General features: G+C 42.2%; 2 protein-coding genes across 2 annotated transcripts; one reads left to right on the top strand and one right to left on the bottom strand.

Moving 5' to 3' along the window:
• The first annotated feature begins 217 nt into the window (after positions 1-217).
• Positions 218-3621, top strand: LOC121698570 (frizzled-7-A-like). The gene has a single exon (XM_042080777.1). The coding sequence runs from the start codon at positions 1005-1007 to the stop codon at positions 2685-2687; it is 1683 nt and encodes a 560-aa protein (XP_041936711.1). The 5' UTR covers positions 218-1004; the 3' UTR covers positions 2688-3621.
• A 6765-nt stretch (positions 3622-10386) lies between these two features.
• Positions 10387-15214, bottom strand: sumo1 (small ubiquitin like modifier 1). Its single transcript, XM_042080778.1, has 5 exons — positions 15070-15214; positions 14120-14191; positions 13502-13579; positions 11618-11689; positions 10387-11517 (listed from the first exon to the last, which is right to left on the bottom strand). The coding sequence occupies exons 1-5, from the start codon at positions 15079-15081 to the stop codon at positions 11449-11451; spliced, it is 303 nt and encodes a 100-aa protein (XP_041936712.1). The 5' UTR covers positions 15082-15214; the 3' UTR covers positions 10387-11448.
• Between the last annotated feature and the right edge of the window lie 566 nt (positions 15215-15780).

Genomic DNA, 15780 nt, shown 5'->3' with positions numbered 1-15780 from the left:
CAAATGCGCAACTGCGCTTTCAAAAATAAGACTGTGCAAATAAAACAATGCGTTTCTTTTACCAACAACCAAAAGAGTTTGATATGAAGCTTATTCTGAAGTCACACGGGAATCTTTATAGCGACATAATTCGAAAAAGCACTTCATTAAAGAAACTTCCAACATCTCCGCCCTTTCGGTCTCGAATCCGATGTCCAATGGGAGATGTAGGGCTAAGAAAAACAAAGCATGCGATTGGCCAAGAGGACTAAGTTTCAAGGCGCCCCACAGTGCGAGTCGAGGTGTTGTGAATGGGGGGCTTCTAGAAACCGGCGTATCATCTCTTCGGGATTGTGGAGCCAATGTAGAAACTTTTTAGAGCGAAGATAGGCGTTGATGCTAGAGGAAAGCTCATAAATCCGGTACACTCATGTCCATTGTGGGTCGTTGTGCAATGTAGGATAGTTCAGAACTTTCTATTGTCAAGATTTTTCGGCACAGGCACACATTTTCTTTACGTAAAGGAGTGCTGGAATGCCATGCGGATTCGACTAAACTTTTCGGTGGAGTGGCTTGCCTACTTAAGTAGTGGACACAGTGAATCCAGAGGAAAATTGATCCACAACGTTACACGTATGACTCTGCGGTAACTAACGGTATCAAGTACATCGCTAAAAGGATTATAACAACTTGAAGAGCATTAGAAACTTCTGCGCATCCACGTTGTTCATTCGGTCGGACTTGTTTTTCTTTGCACATTTTAATTGGAGCATGGAAAACTTAACTATCCACCATTTTCCTTGAGTGGCTGAACTACGGGGATAAAGGAATGTGAAGGATACCCTGTGCAGCTGAAAAAAACGCTTAAGGTAGCCTGTAGCCTATTTGTTCTATTGAAAACCATTTTGCCAAAACTTGAAAGGAAACTACAAAACATTTATTGATTTCATTAGGAACCCTCGTTACACGAAGCAAAGGCAACTTTTTAAATCTCACTGTGCTGAGTGTGTTAGCCATTCATCATCATGGCGGTAACTAAAACCTGGGACTTTGTTCTATTGGCGAGGTGCGCATTGGTGGTAGGGTTCCTGCTGTTTCAACCGTGTGGCGGTCAGTACCACGGAGAGAAGGGCATTTCTGTACCGGAGCACGGCTTTTGTCAACCTATTTCGATCCCCCTGTGCACAGACATCGCTTACAATCAGACCATTATGCCAAATCTTCTGGGTCACACTAACCAAGAAGACGCCGGTTTGGAGGTACACCAGTTCTACCCACTGGTAAAGGTGCAGTGCTCACCGGACCTTAAGTTTTTTCTGTGCTCTATGTACGCACCAGTATGCACAGTGCTTGAGCAAGCCATCCCACCGTGCAGGTCGCTGTGTGAACGGGCACGACAAGGCTGCGAGGCGCTCATGAACAAGTTCGGTTTCCAGTGGCCGGAGAGATTGCGCTGCGAGAACTTCCCGGTGCACGGAGCCGGAGAGATATGCGTGGGTCAAAACACCACCGACACCGATACCCCCACGTCCGACCCAACGCCTATCCGACCAGAGATCACTCGTCTCCCACCCATTGGTGACCGACCAAGCCAGCCTTTTACGTGTCCGCTGCAGCTCTCCGTCCCCCCCTACCTCAACTACCAGTTTATGGGGGTGAAGGACTGTGGCGCCCCCTGTGAGCCAAAGGAACCCCACAGCTTGGGGCTGATGTACTTCCGCGAAGAGGAGATGAAATTCGGACGGCTCTGGGTGGGGATTTGGTCCATACTTTGCTGCGTGAGCACCCTGTTCACGGTGCTCACGTATCTGGTGGACATGAGGCGGTTCCGGTACCCGGAGCGACCCATCATCTTCCTGTCCGGCTGCTATTTCATGGTGGCCGTGGCCTACGCGGCAGGGTTCCTCCTTGAAGACAAAGTGGTCTGCATCGACAAGTTTAAAGACGACGCCTTCAGGACGGTGGCACAGGGAACCAAAAAGGAGGGCTGCACCATCCTGTTCATGATCCTGTACTTTTTCGGCATGGCTAGCTCCATCTGGTGGGTCATTCTCTCGCTCACCTGGTTCCTGTCAGCCGGGATGAAGTGGGGGCATGAAGCCATCGAGGCCAACTCTCAGTACTTTCACCTGGCAGCCTGGGCAGTGCCTGCGGTGAAGACCATCACTATCCTTGCCATGGGTCAGGTGGACGGTGATATCTTGACCGGTGTCTGCTACGTGGGCATCTATAACGTGGATGCTCTGCGCGGCTTCGTCCTGGCGCCCCTCTTCGTATACCTCTTCATCGGCACGTCGTTCCTCCTCGCCGGCTTCGTGTCCCTATTCCGCATTCGCACCATCATGAAGCATGACGGGACCAAGACGGAGAAACTAGAGAAGCTCATGGTCCGCATCGGGGTGTTCAGTGTGCTGTATACAGTCCCCGCGACCATCGTCATCGCCTGCTACTTCTACGAACAGGCTTTCAGAGAGCAGTGGGAAAAAACCTGGCACATGCAGACGTGTAAGCGCTTCGCTGTGCCGTGCCCAGTTAACAACTTTGCGCCCATGACACCGGACTTCACTGTGTTCATGATTAAATACCTGATGACCATGATCGTGGGAATTACCTCTGGCTTTTGGATCTGGTCTGGCAAAACGCTTCAGTCTTGGCGCAGGTTTTACAAACGACTGAGTAACAGCAACCAAGGCGAGACGACCGTGTAATCCGTCTGTATGCTTGCGACATTGTACAGAGTATGGAAAAAGACATTTGAATTGCACCCCTAAGTTAACAAAGTGCTGAAATTATGAACGATAATGAGGGAGGGGGCCCTCATGTGTCGAATGCGAAGGATGACTGTTCTAAGACAAGGCCTCTTAAAACTTAGCTGAGAACCGTCCGGCCTCAACCCCTCACAAGCCGAGAGACTTTCTGATAGGAAAAAAGAACTAATCCAAAGAACATTTTACATAATGCTGTTTTGCGAATTCTGACCAGGAATTCGGGACTGTTTCTTCAAAATGTGCCATAGGCTATATGAAATGTGCCAATTGCAGTGAACATAACCCTGCTTCATAGTTAATGTTGTATCATTTTTCACTTTATGTAAGCTTTTATTGTTTTTAAAATTGTTCAGTTGCAAAGCCCATACCACATAATTTTTTTGTTGTTTGCACTTGTCTATCATTGTCTTGTCATATTGATCTTGTCCCTACATTTTGATAATTTTGTATTTTACAGACATTTTCTTTTTTTTTTATGTTTAATAGCAATGTCTCCGCTTCAAACCATTTGGCATAGCCTGCCTTTGACTGAACATGTTGTTTGGTTTTAAATGTGTGTTAACAAAGTGTTTCAATTTTTTTTTTTTTTTTTACACAGTAATCTTCCTCATACAGTCATCAACCCCATAGACAATCACCATGGGAGTTAAAATATCAGTTGGTTTACTGTAGGGTAGGCTGTATGCATGTGAATAGTTGTAAGATTATGCAAACTCGCACAGATACATGTTATGTAAATAGTCACATTTTTGTGCAAAAGAATATATGTATTTATAAGAAAATATTTGCTGTTTTCTACCTGATTTGTTTTTGATGCGACAAGGTCTCATTTGTATCTGTACAGTTTCATCGAATAAAATGAATAGGTTTTTAACTCCTCTCTCTCACCGTGCTTACATTAAAGGAAAAGGGTGGTCTGTATACTGAAGACTTTAATTTGACCTACATTTAGTGGCCAATAATACTTATTTGTCCAAATAGTACTGTGGACAAAAAAAAAAAAAAAAAGCTATTGTTAGGAATGCTATATAGGTCTACGAATGATGGTCTGCGAGGAATTTATGCTGCTTAGAACCATTCTTTTGTTGCTAGATATTACCTTTTAATATTTCAGTATCTCCAAATTCAGATCTCATTCAAGAACCAACCAGAAATGCTCAAGCTTATCCACTGCAACCAAAGTCCTTTTTAGGCAAGTTCCTCCACTCGACAGCCATATTGTAACGCTTTTTGGGCACTTATCGGGCATCTATTCGGCAGAAATTCATCACGACACCAACTTTGCTCCAGTGGCGAGATCACAACACATGATTGGCACGATGTATTCACAACACATCACATGAATATTCACATGTCGGCTTTTTTGCCACGGAAGGGGCAGGATATGTGTAGACAACTGTCATATTGGCGTTACATACTAGCCCCATGCATTTTTATGGAGAATTTTTTGAATGATGCGTCTCCTCATTAGAAAGTCTCTGCTGCAACCACTGTATTGAATTACAATGCCACCTATTGAAAGGCCATTTTTAATATCAGTCAACACTACATCCTGTAACAAAATTATAAAATTATGTGAGTGTAGTGAGATAAAGCGGGACAGTCGCCTTCCTCATCTTCTGAGCTATTCAAATGAAACTACAGTCTTGTTTGAAATAAACTGACTTGACTAATTTGCCGGGTGATTAAAAAAGTTCGAACGTGAAATATTCAGAGAGTTTCCTGAATTAAATGAGCTTTTCACCTGCTAATCAGCTTTCATCTGCTCTTAAGATTCATGAGAATCACAGCCCACTCCAGAGCAAATGGGCAGCGTATCTGGCACGGACCCAACCCCATACTAGACCAGATGCACCATTGCCAGAGGAAGACTAAAGCAGAGTCATGTATATTATTGAAGAATGCATATTATTGCAATGTACAAAGATGAAATCCTCTCTCTCTCTCACACACTCGTACACACACACATACACACAGGCAGAGCGATGAGGTGTTGGGGTCAAAGAGTCCAACAGGTGATAATCACCAGACCACAATCTTCACCACACTGCCTTGGAATCAACAGGAAGTCCCATAGTCCTTAGAGGCAGATGGTACCACCAGCTTTCCTGTCTTCCGTGAAACACTATCCTCTCCTTTCAGTTTACTTTTGTTTCTAGTTCCCTCCTCTTTCTTCCCTTTTGTCTGATTTTCAGGGCTGATTGAATGAGGGTAGGGGGATGCTGTTTCAGAGTCATGGAAGAGGTGGTGGATAATGTTCTCTTTGTGTGTGTGTGTGAGAGAGAGAAATGAAGGGGAGGCATATTGACATTAACAGACTTATGACAAGATAATTCTAAAAGTTTTAATATATGGTCATTATAACACTTTAAGCCTACTTAGTCACTTTAGCCATATTTGTCAATATACTCTACAATACAGGCCAACGCCCACTGGCGATGACATTCGCGTCTATGGATTTAAAGGTCAAGAGATAGAAAACATTTCTTTGTGTTTCTGTGTTTACTAGAAATGTTGACATCTTATTTTACCTGGGTGTGCTTGTTATAAAACAACTCACCACCCTTGCATGTCTGTTCAAATGTATTGTAACTGACTGTAGGCTAATTTTCATATAAGCTGGTTTATTTATCTCGCTTTGCGGGTTACCTCCTTGCGTCAGCGCGTAGACCCTTGTCTAAAGACTCACAGCAGACATGATTAACAAGATGTCTGCGTCCTGGATGGATCGGCAAACACCAACCTGGAGAGGTGTTATCAGTGTGTGAAATCTCAAGCGTGTGTGTGCTTCCCCGTTTACCTCAGCCAGAATGTCTGTCAACGTGACTGACAGGGACACGTATGGAATCTCACACCTATGGCTTCACACACACACACACACACACAGAGACACACACACGCACACACAAACATACATACAGACAGACACACGCACAGACATACATACACATACATAATCAACAGCTAGAGAAAGAGAGTGAGAGAGTTCCTGGAGCCTTGAGTATTCTTGAAGTGTTTCTCTATTATATGGGATTTGACAGGCTTTAATTCTCACTGACACAGAAAGCATGACAAATGTGTTAGCACTTGGCCTCCAGTGAGTTGGAAAAATGCTGGTGAAATGCTCTGTTAAATTCCAGGGTATGATCTGAGGAGGGGGGGGGGGGTAAAAAAGTTGTAAAAACACTTGTGTCTCGGCGCCACTTTGATCCTCACGTGAGTACTAATGATGTGTGCTCACTGTAAATTTAATCTAAAATCAGGGGACTCAGCGTGATGTCGGAGTTATGCCTGTGTCACTCACTCCCCACAAGCTGTGTCCTCCAGGCTTTCCCATGAAACGCTCCTTTTCCCAGAGTCGGTGTGTGTGTGTGTGTGTGTGTTTATCTTTGTGTTGAAAATGAGCTGGGTTCCTCTATCTGTTTAGAGACCTCCTGCTCCACATGCAGCCTTTTCCTTTTGCAAATAGCAGTGGATTCTGGAGTGGGCGTATGGTGCATAGCGGACTGTGCAGCTTTTGGACCCATGCCAGATCAGGGACGACAGTGGACCAGATCCGGGCCAGAAGACTGCCAGGTCAGAGCCAGATCTCTGACAGGGTCAGTGTTTTTAATAAGCAAATGTTAAGTTAGTTTTTTAATCGTCATTTTTGCATTAACCATGTACCGCACACACTGGGGAACGAGATTGTGTTTCAAAAAGGATCCCAGTATCATGCAGAACAAATAACTGAAAAAGACTTTATTATATTTATATTATAATTTATTATAATACAGAACATACAGCAGATCCTGTCCACTGCCGTGTGCCGTCTGCATCCATCTTCAGTCCCTGTCCCAGGCCTCTGGTCTTGTGGCTCAGCTAGTAGAGTCAGAGACTTTCTAATGAGACACAGCACTCAAAAAATCCTCCTTAGAAATGCATGGGGTTAGTTTGTAACGCCAATATGGCCGTTGTCTACACATATCCCACCCCTTCCTCGGCAAAAAAAAAACGTTGACATGTGAATACATTGAGCCAATCATGTGGTGTGTTGTGAAGACATCTTCCCAATCATGTGTTGGAGCAAGATTGGTGTCGTGAAGCCTTGCGCATTTCTGCTGAATAGGATGCCCGATGAGTGCCCAAAAAGCATTGCTATATGGCCACCGAGTGGAGGGACTTGCCTAAAAGGACTTTGGTAGAGTACCATGTGAACACCAGTCTCATGTGTTTGGATCTTCCATGTCTGCTAAATGTATGATCTCAGTTGTGGTTTTCTAATGGTGGAACAAGTTGGCAAATGCTATCAGAGCAGGGGTGTCCGTCTCTGTCTTCAAGAAGCTCTTGACGTCACATCTCTCTCAAGAAAACCTCTTCTAACACTTCCAACAATCCTAACATGCCAAACTTATACTCATACATACCATGCACTTTTTTACTTAATCTTATGCACTTATATCTTTTGGTTATCTTTTTACAATGTATTTTATGGTTATCTACTTGAATCTCCTGTCTTACTATCTTGCCTCAATAATGTAAAATGTTGTGCTTCTTGCTTATACTAATGTCTCCTATCACACTCTAGGTTGAATGTTGTTCCTTACTTTTAAGTTGCTTTAGATAAAAGTAAATGTCAACAATGTCACAATTTTCTGGCCTTACCATGTGCCACTGTGCCTAAGCCAAAAAGCTACAGTAACAGGTGAATGTTCAGCAGGGGAGGTTTGAACATTCTAACAGCAGATTCTGTTCCGCAACAATGTTAGGTTCTAAAATTCCATGTTGAATTCAATGAACCCAGATATTCTTTAGAATGTTCAATTTCCAACATTCCCGTCACACCGTGATCTCTGGATAAATGATGCACCTTTAGAGTAGGTAACAAAACGTTATCCGGATTGAGTTGCCTAAGTCGTGTTCAGTGTTTGTAAGAGCACTCTAGCACACAAAGCCTGAAACTCCCATAGCATTGTCAAACATGTTTTTAACGTGAGGGATACTGGTGTTATTGCTGAAGTCAGTGGTATCGTATTACCTGTCTTTTCTCATTGTCTCTCTGTCTGGAGGGGTGTATAGTTTCCTGTGAAATTTGCCATAATACATTAATTTTACTCTGAGGTGCTTATTTTATGTATGTGTTGAATAGAATGGCTTAGTGTAGAAGTCACTTAAAAACACAAAACCATCCTAGTGTGAGGGAAGAATGAATCTTCTCATAATCATAAATGATGGTAAATGCATTTTTTGCTTTTTAAATCCATCTCTGTCACAGTATGCTTATAATGTCTTGCATTGAAGGGCCTCACTGATTGCAGGAGTTCTGCAGACATGGAGGATGTTTGTTCTCCTACAGGAAAACTTTAGGGTTCAATTCACCCTCTGTGTTTCACATTTTTATTGGCTGATGTAACAGATTCTAGGAGCTCGGACGGCACCTACAAAAGGAGCAGTATGAGAAGTTGGGTAGAACTCCTGCGCACGCGCCTGCACACAAGCACACACGCACACACTGTTTCCTTTCCTAAACTAGTTTCGTACGTAAAAAAATTAACCAAAACATGCTGTATAAATGTACAATCACCTTCTTCCTCTTTTAAAAAAAGATATAGGCATAGTCAGTGTGCAATCACACACACACACACACAGCCATCCCCTCCCCCACCTTGTGACTGGCCCACATCTGGTTGCGGTTATGGTTCTGTGAGGTATCCCAGGCAGGGTAACTGGATCCCCCCTCTGGGCCTCCGTTCTGCCCCAGACCCTGTAGCTCCGAGTCTAGCCCACCCCCACCCCAAGCTCCTCCAGCCCCATCCTGCTTCACTTCGCAGGCAGTTCTAAGCCCTGCGCCATAGAAACGGCCGCCAGAGAGGTGATGAGTCTGGTCCAAACACCACCCTGCTCTGGGCTGCCAGTGGGGGATGGGGAGGGGTGCAGGGATGGTGGTTCTGTTGTTCAATCCACAAATCATAGCGCTGTCATCTCTACTTATTCACTACCTTTTTCTCACAGTGGAGCCCTCCTATCATCTCCACCTCTCTCTCACACACACACACTAGCCTACTCATTCCATTAGTGTTTCCGTTTCTCTCTCAGTCATGGTCTTTTGTTCTCTTCAACTCATCCATAGGCTGCTATCTGGATGGAATCAGACACCAGGTAACCTAAATGAGAACTCAACCACACGACATTCAACTATTTAAGCTAAAAGGTTGTGGAGACTTACACACACCCTGCACCATTTTAATGGCCAAAACCCCCCTCATGTAACATGAAACATGTTCCATTAGGAGGAGGTTTCAGTCAAGTCAAGCACGCTACATAAATCTTGATCTACATTACAAAAGTATGGGCTCATAATAATAGAATAACTCAACCTTCCATCAACACATTCTCTTTTCGTATTTCAGTGAGGTTTCACTATACGTGTGAAGTACCAGAGGGTAGAAACCAGAGCCACTTTTCTGGGAAAATGAAACGTATTGAGATTATAGACACTACCGCTGAGCTCGTTGTGGAATTCCTTTTTAGGTCGACTGCATCGCATATCACGTATCCTACGGAAGCTCAGCGTATTTGCCAGAAGTGCATTGGTCTGTGTGCGGCTGCATTGTTGTTGAACATTGCCATCTAGTGGTCACAACTAAAAAAATTCCTTGTCAGTTCCATACGTCTCGACAGTCTGCTGTGTTGTCTGCGAGATGACCGTGAGTATGCAGAGCAGAAAGATGTTGTAGGCCATCTCTCACGTGTTCATCAACCGCAAAGAATTGGGTAAGATGATAAAGGTCGCCTGTATGTCCGAGGTCAAATATCCCAGATGCCCGCGGGTCTTTGAAGCTTCCGGTCTACTGGAATGTGAGCGCACACATTTCTCTGGCGCCTGTTAACTATCGGATTTCAGTCTGAGGCAGGGGGTAGAAGTCAAAACTAAAACATTTCAGAGATCCGCTTGACCATTAAACGCACAACGCTTTCCAGTGTATCGCCTACATAGGAAGCGAGATCAGTGGCAGGCATAGGCTATGTGGAACATAGGAAGATACCTATGATTAAGTGAGTGAATGCTCTAGGTGAACTTTCCAATGGAGACAAGTTGCTATATGCATACTGAAGTCACAATCTCTGATGTTTTCTGACACATTTTATTTATAAAACAAGACAAAAGAAAAATAATATCCATTCTATGTCCATAAAACCACCTGGATCAGCTATCCTTTATAAAGAAAAATATAATACTTTAGAAACAATAGAAGTATGATGCTGCAGTAAAATGAACACACACAAATCCACCTTTACATGCCATTCAATCACACAAACAAGAAACTTATTTTTTGGGAGTCTTAGAAGACACAGTGAGCATGGGATCATTTGAAAAAGAATGGAAAGTCACACAGTTAAAAATAAATAAGCATGATTACAGGTTAAACATGCGCTGCAAGTTGACGTAGAAAATAACAACCCTGTCCTCAAAAACAATCAGTGAAAAACAACAACACACAGCCAAGATTTACTGGAACACCTTTTCAATGTAAATGAACCATTTAAACATGATCAAAGTTATGTTCACAGACATGCAAGCACTTATTTGGGCTTAATAAATCATTCACTCAGACTAAATTAAACATTTAAACACACATTCTTCAATATTTTCATTTTGATTTAAAAAAAAAAAAAAAAAAAAAAAAAAACAAATCGGTCTGAATAGCAATCAGTATGTGATTGCAAAGGATTAGGGATAAATGCACTGGTTTCCCCTTCAACATATTGCCAATGGTCAGACATAAGATATTACTCTGATTGAAAGCTCTATACATTATATTAGAGCTTACTATAAGGACAAAACCTGCAGGCTAAAGTTCCACAACACACCTCTGTTTAGCAATAAATGAGAAGTCATCATCACAAAGGTGTATTATGAAGCTCTCGTCATTGTACTATTGTTAAGTTCATCTTCAGCACCTGAAAGTTTCTGCCCGAAATTAACATGTGTATGTGAAGTCACCTACAGAGGTCACATATGCCCTTGACTCAGGGTAAGCCTACTCATGCCAGCTCTGCACGGAGGAAGAGTGTTGACTCTAGGAGTGGTTCCTGATTAGGCTGTAGTATCAAACCCCCGTCACAACAGGGCTCGGAAGTACATTTAGCATGGTAGGCCACACTGTGGTCTCGAGAGCTATGAGGTGCTTACAGAGACTATGGAGACATGAGATGAAAGCTTCTTTGCACTCAAAATCAGACAGACAGCCCCCCAACACACACACACACACACACACAACACGCACACACAACACACACACACACACACAACACACACACAGGCAGTGGAGTAGTATGAGGGATCGTCCTGAGTTTTGGGCAGAACCCAACAAGTCACTGTATCTGATCTCACTAAGCACACGTCCTGACTTGTACCCTGTATGCGAGGTACACAAGAGAGATGAGAGAAAGGGGGAAAGTGAGAAGGATTAAGGAAAAAAGAAAAAGAAGAAATGAACACTGCTGAAGAGAAGGAAATGTTATCCATCCATTCACACATTCTGGCTCAACATCATCTATTAAAATTCTGCAATCATGGTGGCAGGAGGGGATATTTTGATCCAGATGGTTGCATGATCTCCTTTCCTATCAATGGGAATAGCAAATAAAACCAGAGAATAAAGTCATACATACAAAATAAAAAATAACAATAAAAAGAAAAAGCGAGGAGGATTTTCTTCTAGTCATTCCAATGGCCACCAGTCTGTTCTTGGTACACTTCAATGACATCCTCATCTTCCATTCCAAGCTACAGAAAAAAGAAGAAAGAGAGTAAATAAATGTAAATAAAACTACTGCATCTATTGCCATCTTTCCCAAAACACTGTCTATGATCACCAGGAGCTTACCTCTTTGGGAGTCTGGTTGTCTGCAATTCTCTGTCCTTCAAAAAGAAACCTTAAGGTATTCATGGGAACACCCTGATAAAAGATAAAGCACAATAAATAACTAACAGATACAGAGGGGTCTAAAAACTAATTTGATTTCAGATACTTATTGTCCAGCACCAGAGGTTTCTGATTTACTATTAAAATACAAACTATTATCATCTCCTACAATCTTAACATGCAATATATCAAAGTACAACAGACTTCACTGCCTCAATATACTCAATGTAAACTGTGAAGCTAGCTAATATGTGGGGTATGTAGAAGCCCTTCTGCTGGGATAAGAAAAGCAAACGCTATGCAACAATTTGCCACTTTTTTGTTTTGTTTTTTTGTTGTTGTTTTTTTAAATCAGGCCACTAGTTTGGCATCTTCAAACTCTGTTTGATGGTATATGGGCATGTGAAAGACAGATAAACACAGGTGTTGTCCCCACCAGTCATCCAAGATATGCACTATGCAGGTCTGTGTTTAGGACAGGAAAACCTTTCAATGCATTACACTGCTGACTATAAGGGGTTTGCACGGACGTCACGTTCTGGCCGGTAACCATAGTAACCCAGCACGCGCAGCCATATTGGCGGTACTCAGTGAATGAAGTACAATGGCGTATATGCACTTTGGATATCTTACGTGATTGTAGCTGTGTCTAAACAACAGAAAAGCTCATCAAAATGTGTCTAAGATGCAAAGGCATATAGGGCAGGACTTGGACCACAAGAAAAGGCGAGATATTTCAAGAAATTACGGTTTATTGGCAGCGCAGATCCATATGAGTTGGGTAAGGGATACAAAGTACCAAGTTCAACCACAAGCGCCCCCCCTTCCTCTGATATTGTTCTGGCATTATTGTCCTTTCTCCCGTTTTTTTTTTTTTAATAACTTTTGGAAGTCGATACCTACACCAGATGTTTTTCTCAGTCTGACCTATTGGTACAACCTAAAACACGGCAATAATTAACCATTTTCCTTGACGATGTTAGGGATTTACTTCAGTGCCTAATGCTTTCTAATGAGGCGAGTATCTCTAATATGGCGACGTCCAGATCTGATGACACGCCGTGCAAACCCCTAATATCGCTAAAAGACACCAGTTATCATGTTAGGAAGCTTCTAGCAGTGGCGATAAGGCCTAAGGTCAGGGGTTCCCAACCTTTCTTGGCAGGTGACTATTTTGATGTCACAAAACGTTGCCAACCCCAATCATTTACATGTTGCGATAGAGAGCGCAACTCATCTCTGCTGTAACATCCAGATGAGAGCGGTTCTTTAATTTCCCCCCAAATGTCCTTGCGTGCCTGGTTGTTCTGCTACTTTGTTTCGAACACTGATTAAGCATAATTCCGTCAATCAAACATCTCATGCGGGCTGTCTAAGTTTATTTAGCTAGATTATAATGAAGGATCCATTACTTAACTTGGATATCATGTTTTTTTTATATACAGTATGTATTTCTTTATTTTAATGTATGTATATTTGAATGTAATGTACTGGTCAATGATAAGATACCCAGTATCTCAGGTGACCCTATTTGAATTTCAGGCAACCCAAAGGTTGGGAAACAATGGCCTAGTTGGTGTTTGCAAGGTTTTACATACATTTTGGGTAGATAGCTTGGTAGTTGTGGAACACAACTCTGTACTGCAGCTTTAAATATGTGTCTTGACATAGGATTATTTATGTAAACTGTACAAGCCTTCTAATCTCTGGTATGATAAATGACTATTTTAGTAGTGAGTCAACTAAATACCAAAACAGACCAGAGTTAAAGATCACAAGTCTGAACAGTGATCTTTCATATGCATGTCTGGATATCCCCAACAGTTTAAATAGAGCACATCTTACTTGTCTCTGGCTGTAGGATTCTTTCAGCTTCTTTAAATGTGTCGTCATCTTCACCTTGAAGTGAATTTCACTGTTGTCCTAAAAAAAAGGGGGGATAACATTATCTGCACAAGCTGGTCTCACAGAATTGTGACAGCAAGACATAATAGCATGTTATCTGACAAAATACATGCATTTTCCTCATATATTCTTGAGACTAAGTCACGTTTCCATCATAGACCTGATTAACTTACAAACAGCTTATGTTTTTTTTCCCCTTCTGACTAAATTTTGCCACAAACCAGTAAACCACACTCTATTTTCTTTCTGCTCCCTAATGTAATATTGTGAGGCAATTTGACCTTAGAATCTTCCTCCTTTATTTAACATAAGGGAACAAGTTTAATTAACTGTTCCCTTCCACAAACCACCTGATGAACCACCCTGATTAATTTAGCCATTTCTGCCCACAAGAGATCACTTGGGCTAACATACAGTATCACATCCATACAAAGTAAGAAAGACAGACCATGGGGAGATGTTAGGAGGAATGTAATTAAGCTTAGTGTTTGACAAAAGACAACCAATTCACCCTGCGTGTTGAGGCACGCTCCTTCTCTGTGTCCTTCACAGTCTTACCTGGCCGATCACCTTTAATTTAATATATTCTCCATCCTTTTTCTCTCCTCCATCACTTGAAGGCTTGGTCTCCTGGAATGGAAAAGAAAGGGATTCACTCAATTCACCTTTGATCTGATGACAACATAGTGTGAGGACAGTATACAACATTTTAGATTTATTCATTACTCAAGTACCAAACTGTCCCTGCTGCGAAGTCGATTGGTTCTGCCAGTTTTAAGGCCAAAGACTATCTGATATTAGCTATAATGATATATCAAGTAGATACCCAAAGATCCACTTATGTAGATATCGACAATACCATCATTGACATAACATAAACAATAGGCTACACTTCAAGTTAGGGTAAACCTTTTAAAACCTGAAGTGATGCAAATGTTTTCTTTAGACAGGTATGTAATTACCAACACTCACGTAAATTAGAATAACACAAGTATTAACAAAACACAAATCCATCTCTATGGAATATGTCAAACATACGTAAACACAGTAGCTATAATGGACAGCAATAAGCACAATCAACCGTCAAACAGCTAAGTTTGAAAGGCCTGGCTGCATGACTGCAGCAGTGATGCATCTTGCTAAGTAACGTTACTCAAGTGCTCACTTTTATTAGCAAATACTATGTATAATTCATATCAGCTCGAAAATGGCCTCCACTTAAGTTTGACAGCCCATGAATGAGGGAATCAAAGTCATCCAAACTTTGCCCTCGTAGCTGAGAGTGAAAGTACAGTGACTGCACAGCTGAACGAAGTAGTAAGCTAGGTAGCAAAACATTCCGCCACTTCTACATTCACTATGCAAGGGATAGCCTATGCGCTAACTAGCTTGTCTGCTAGCTAACAGGACTGAACACTGCAATTCGGCCCATCAGCTTGTTCCGTTAGTTTCTATCTACCCAATCAATAATGGAGGAAAAAGCATATTTCGCCACCAGCCCCACTCACCGTATCTGACATTGTATTCCACAATGCGAGACCTTTTTGAAAGAGTTTTTATTTACAGTTCAATGATCTTGATAGGTTATCTTCACTAGCTCTACCTACACAGCCAACCCCCACAACACAGAAAGCACTGACCTTATTGGAAACAATGGGCGGGACTTCCGTTGACAGAAAACCACTGAAAGTCTCCGCGAAAGCTGGTTAATGCTGATGTTTGGCTTAGATGTAACATCTAATGTGATTATGACTTATGTGATACAACATTTATATAATTCGATTTGAGTACAACAATACACTGCAGTAAAATAATAATGTGGCGAGAAAATGTAAAATGGCATCTTGACAATGGCAAGCCATTGTTTTCTATGAGAAAATTGAGCTACATGAGGTTTTTAAATATTCGCATCTGTCAGACAACTCTTGGTAGGCTATTTAGCCGGCAATAAGACGTTTTTATGGGGCGCTAGCTATAATACCCCTTTTTGTGTCAACAGAAGGCACTCTGTGTTACGAAACCCACTATTTCACCAAGAACATTCATCTCCAAACTATGTAGCGTAGGCCTACAGTTGCACTTGTCCTCGAAAGACAAACGTTTTTGTACGGAACAGTAGACAACAACGCGCAAACTCTTCGAGACAGTCCCTTTATGATTCCACCCCTGAACACTAGATGGCTACACTGCCGTAGTAAAAGACACTCACATTCACACCA

Source organism: Alosa sapidissima, chromosome 23, assembly GCF_018492685.1.
Source record: "Alosa sapidissima isolate fAloSap1 chromosome 23, fAloSap1.pri, whole genome shotgun sequence".
Taxonomy (NCBI): domain Eukaryota; kingdom Metazoa; phylum Chordata; class Actinopteri; order Clupeiformes; family Clupeidae; genus Alosa; species Alosa sapidissima.
Note: the sequence above shows the minus strand (reverse complement) of the source record. Positions and strands in the feature narration are given on the sequence as shown.

What these genes read in the sequence shown, in the direction of transcription:
- LOC121698570 (XM_042080777.1), top strand. Translation starts at nt 1,005, where the DNA reads ATGGCGGTAACTAAAACCTGGGACTTTGTTCTATTGGCGAGGTGCGCA.
- sumo1 (XM_042080778.1), bottom strand. An exon ending in AATTAAAGGTGATCGGCCAG is followed by an intron (nt 13,580 to 14,119) that starts GTAAGACTGTGA and finishes CCTTTTTTTTAG; the next exon opens with GACAACAGTGAAATTCACTT. An exon ending in ACAACCAGACTCCCAAAGAG is followed by an intron (nt 11,518 to 11,617) that starts GTAAGCTCCTGG and finishes TTTTTTCTGTAG; the next exon opens with CTTGGAATGGAAGATGAGGA.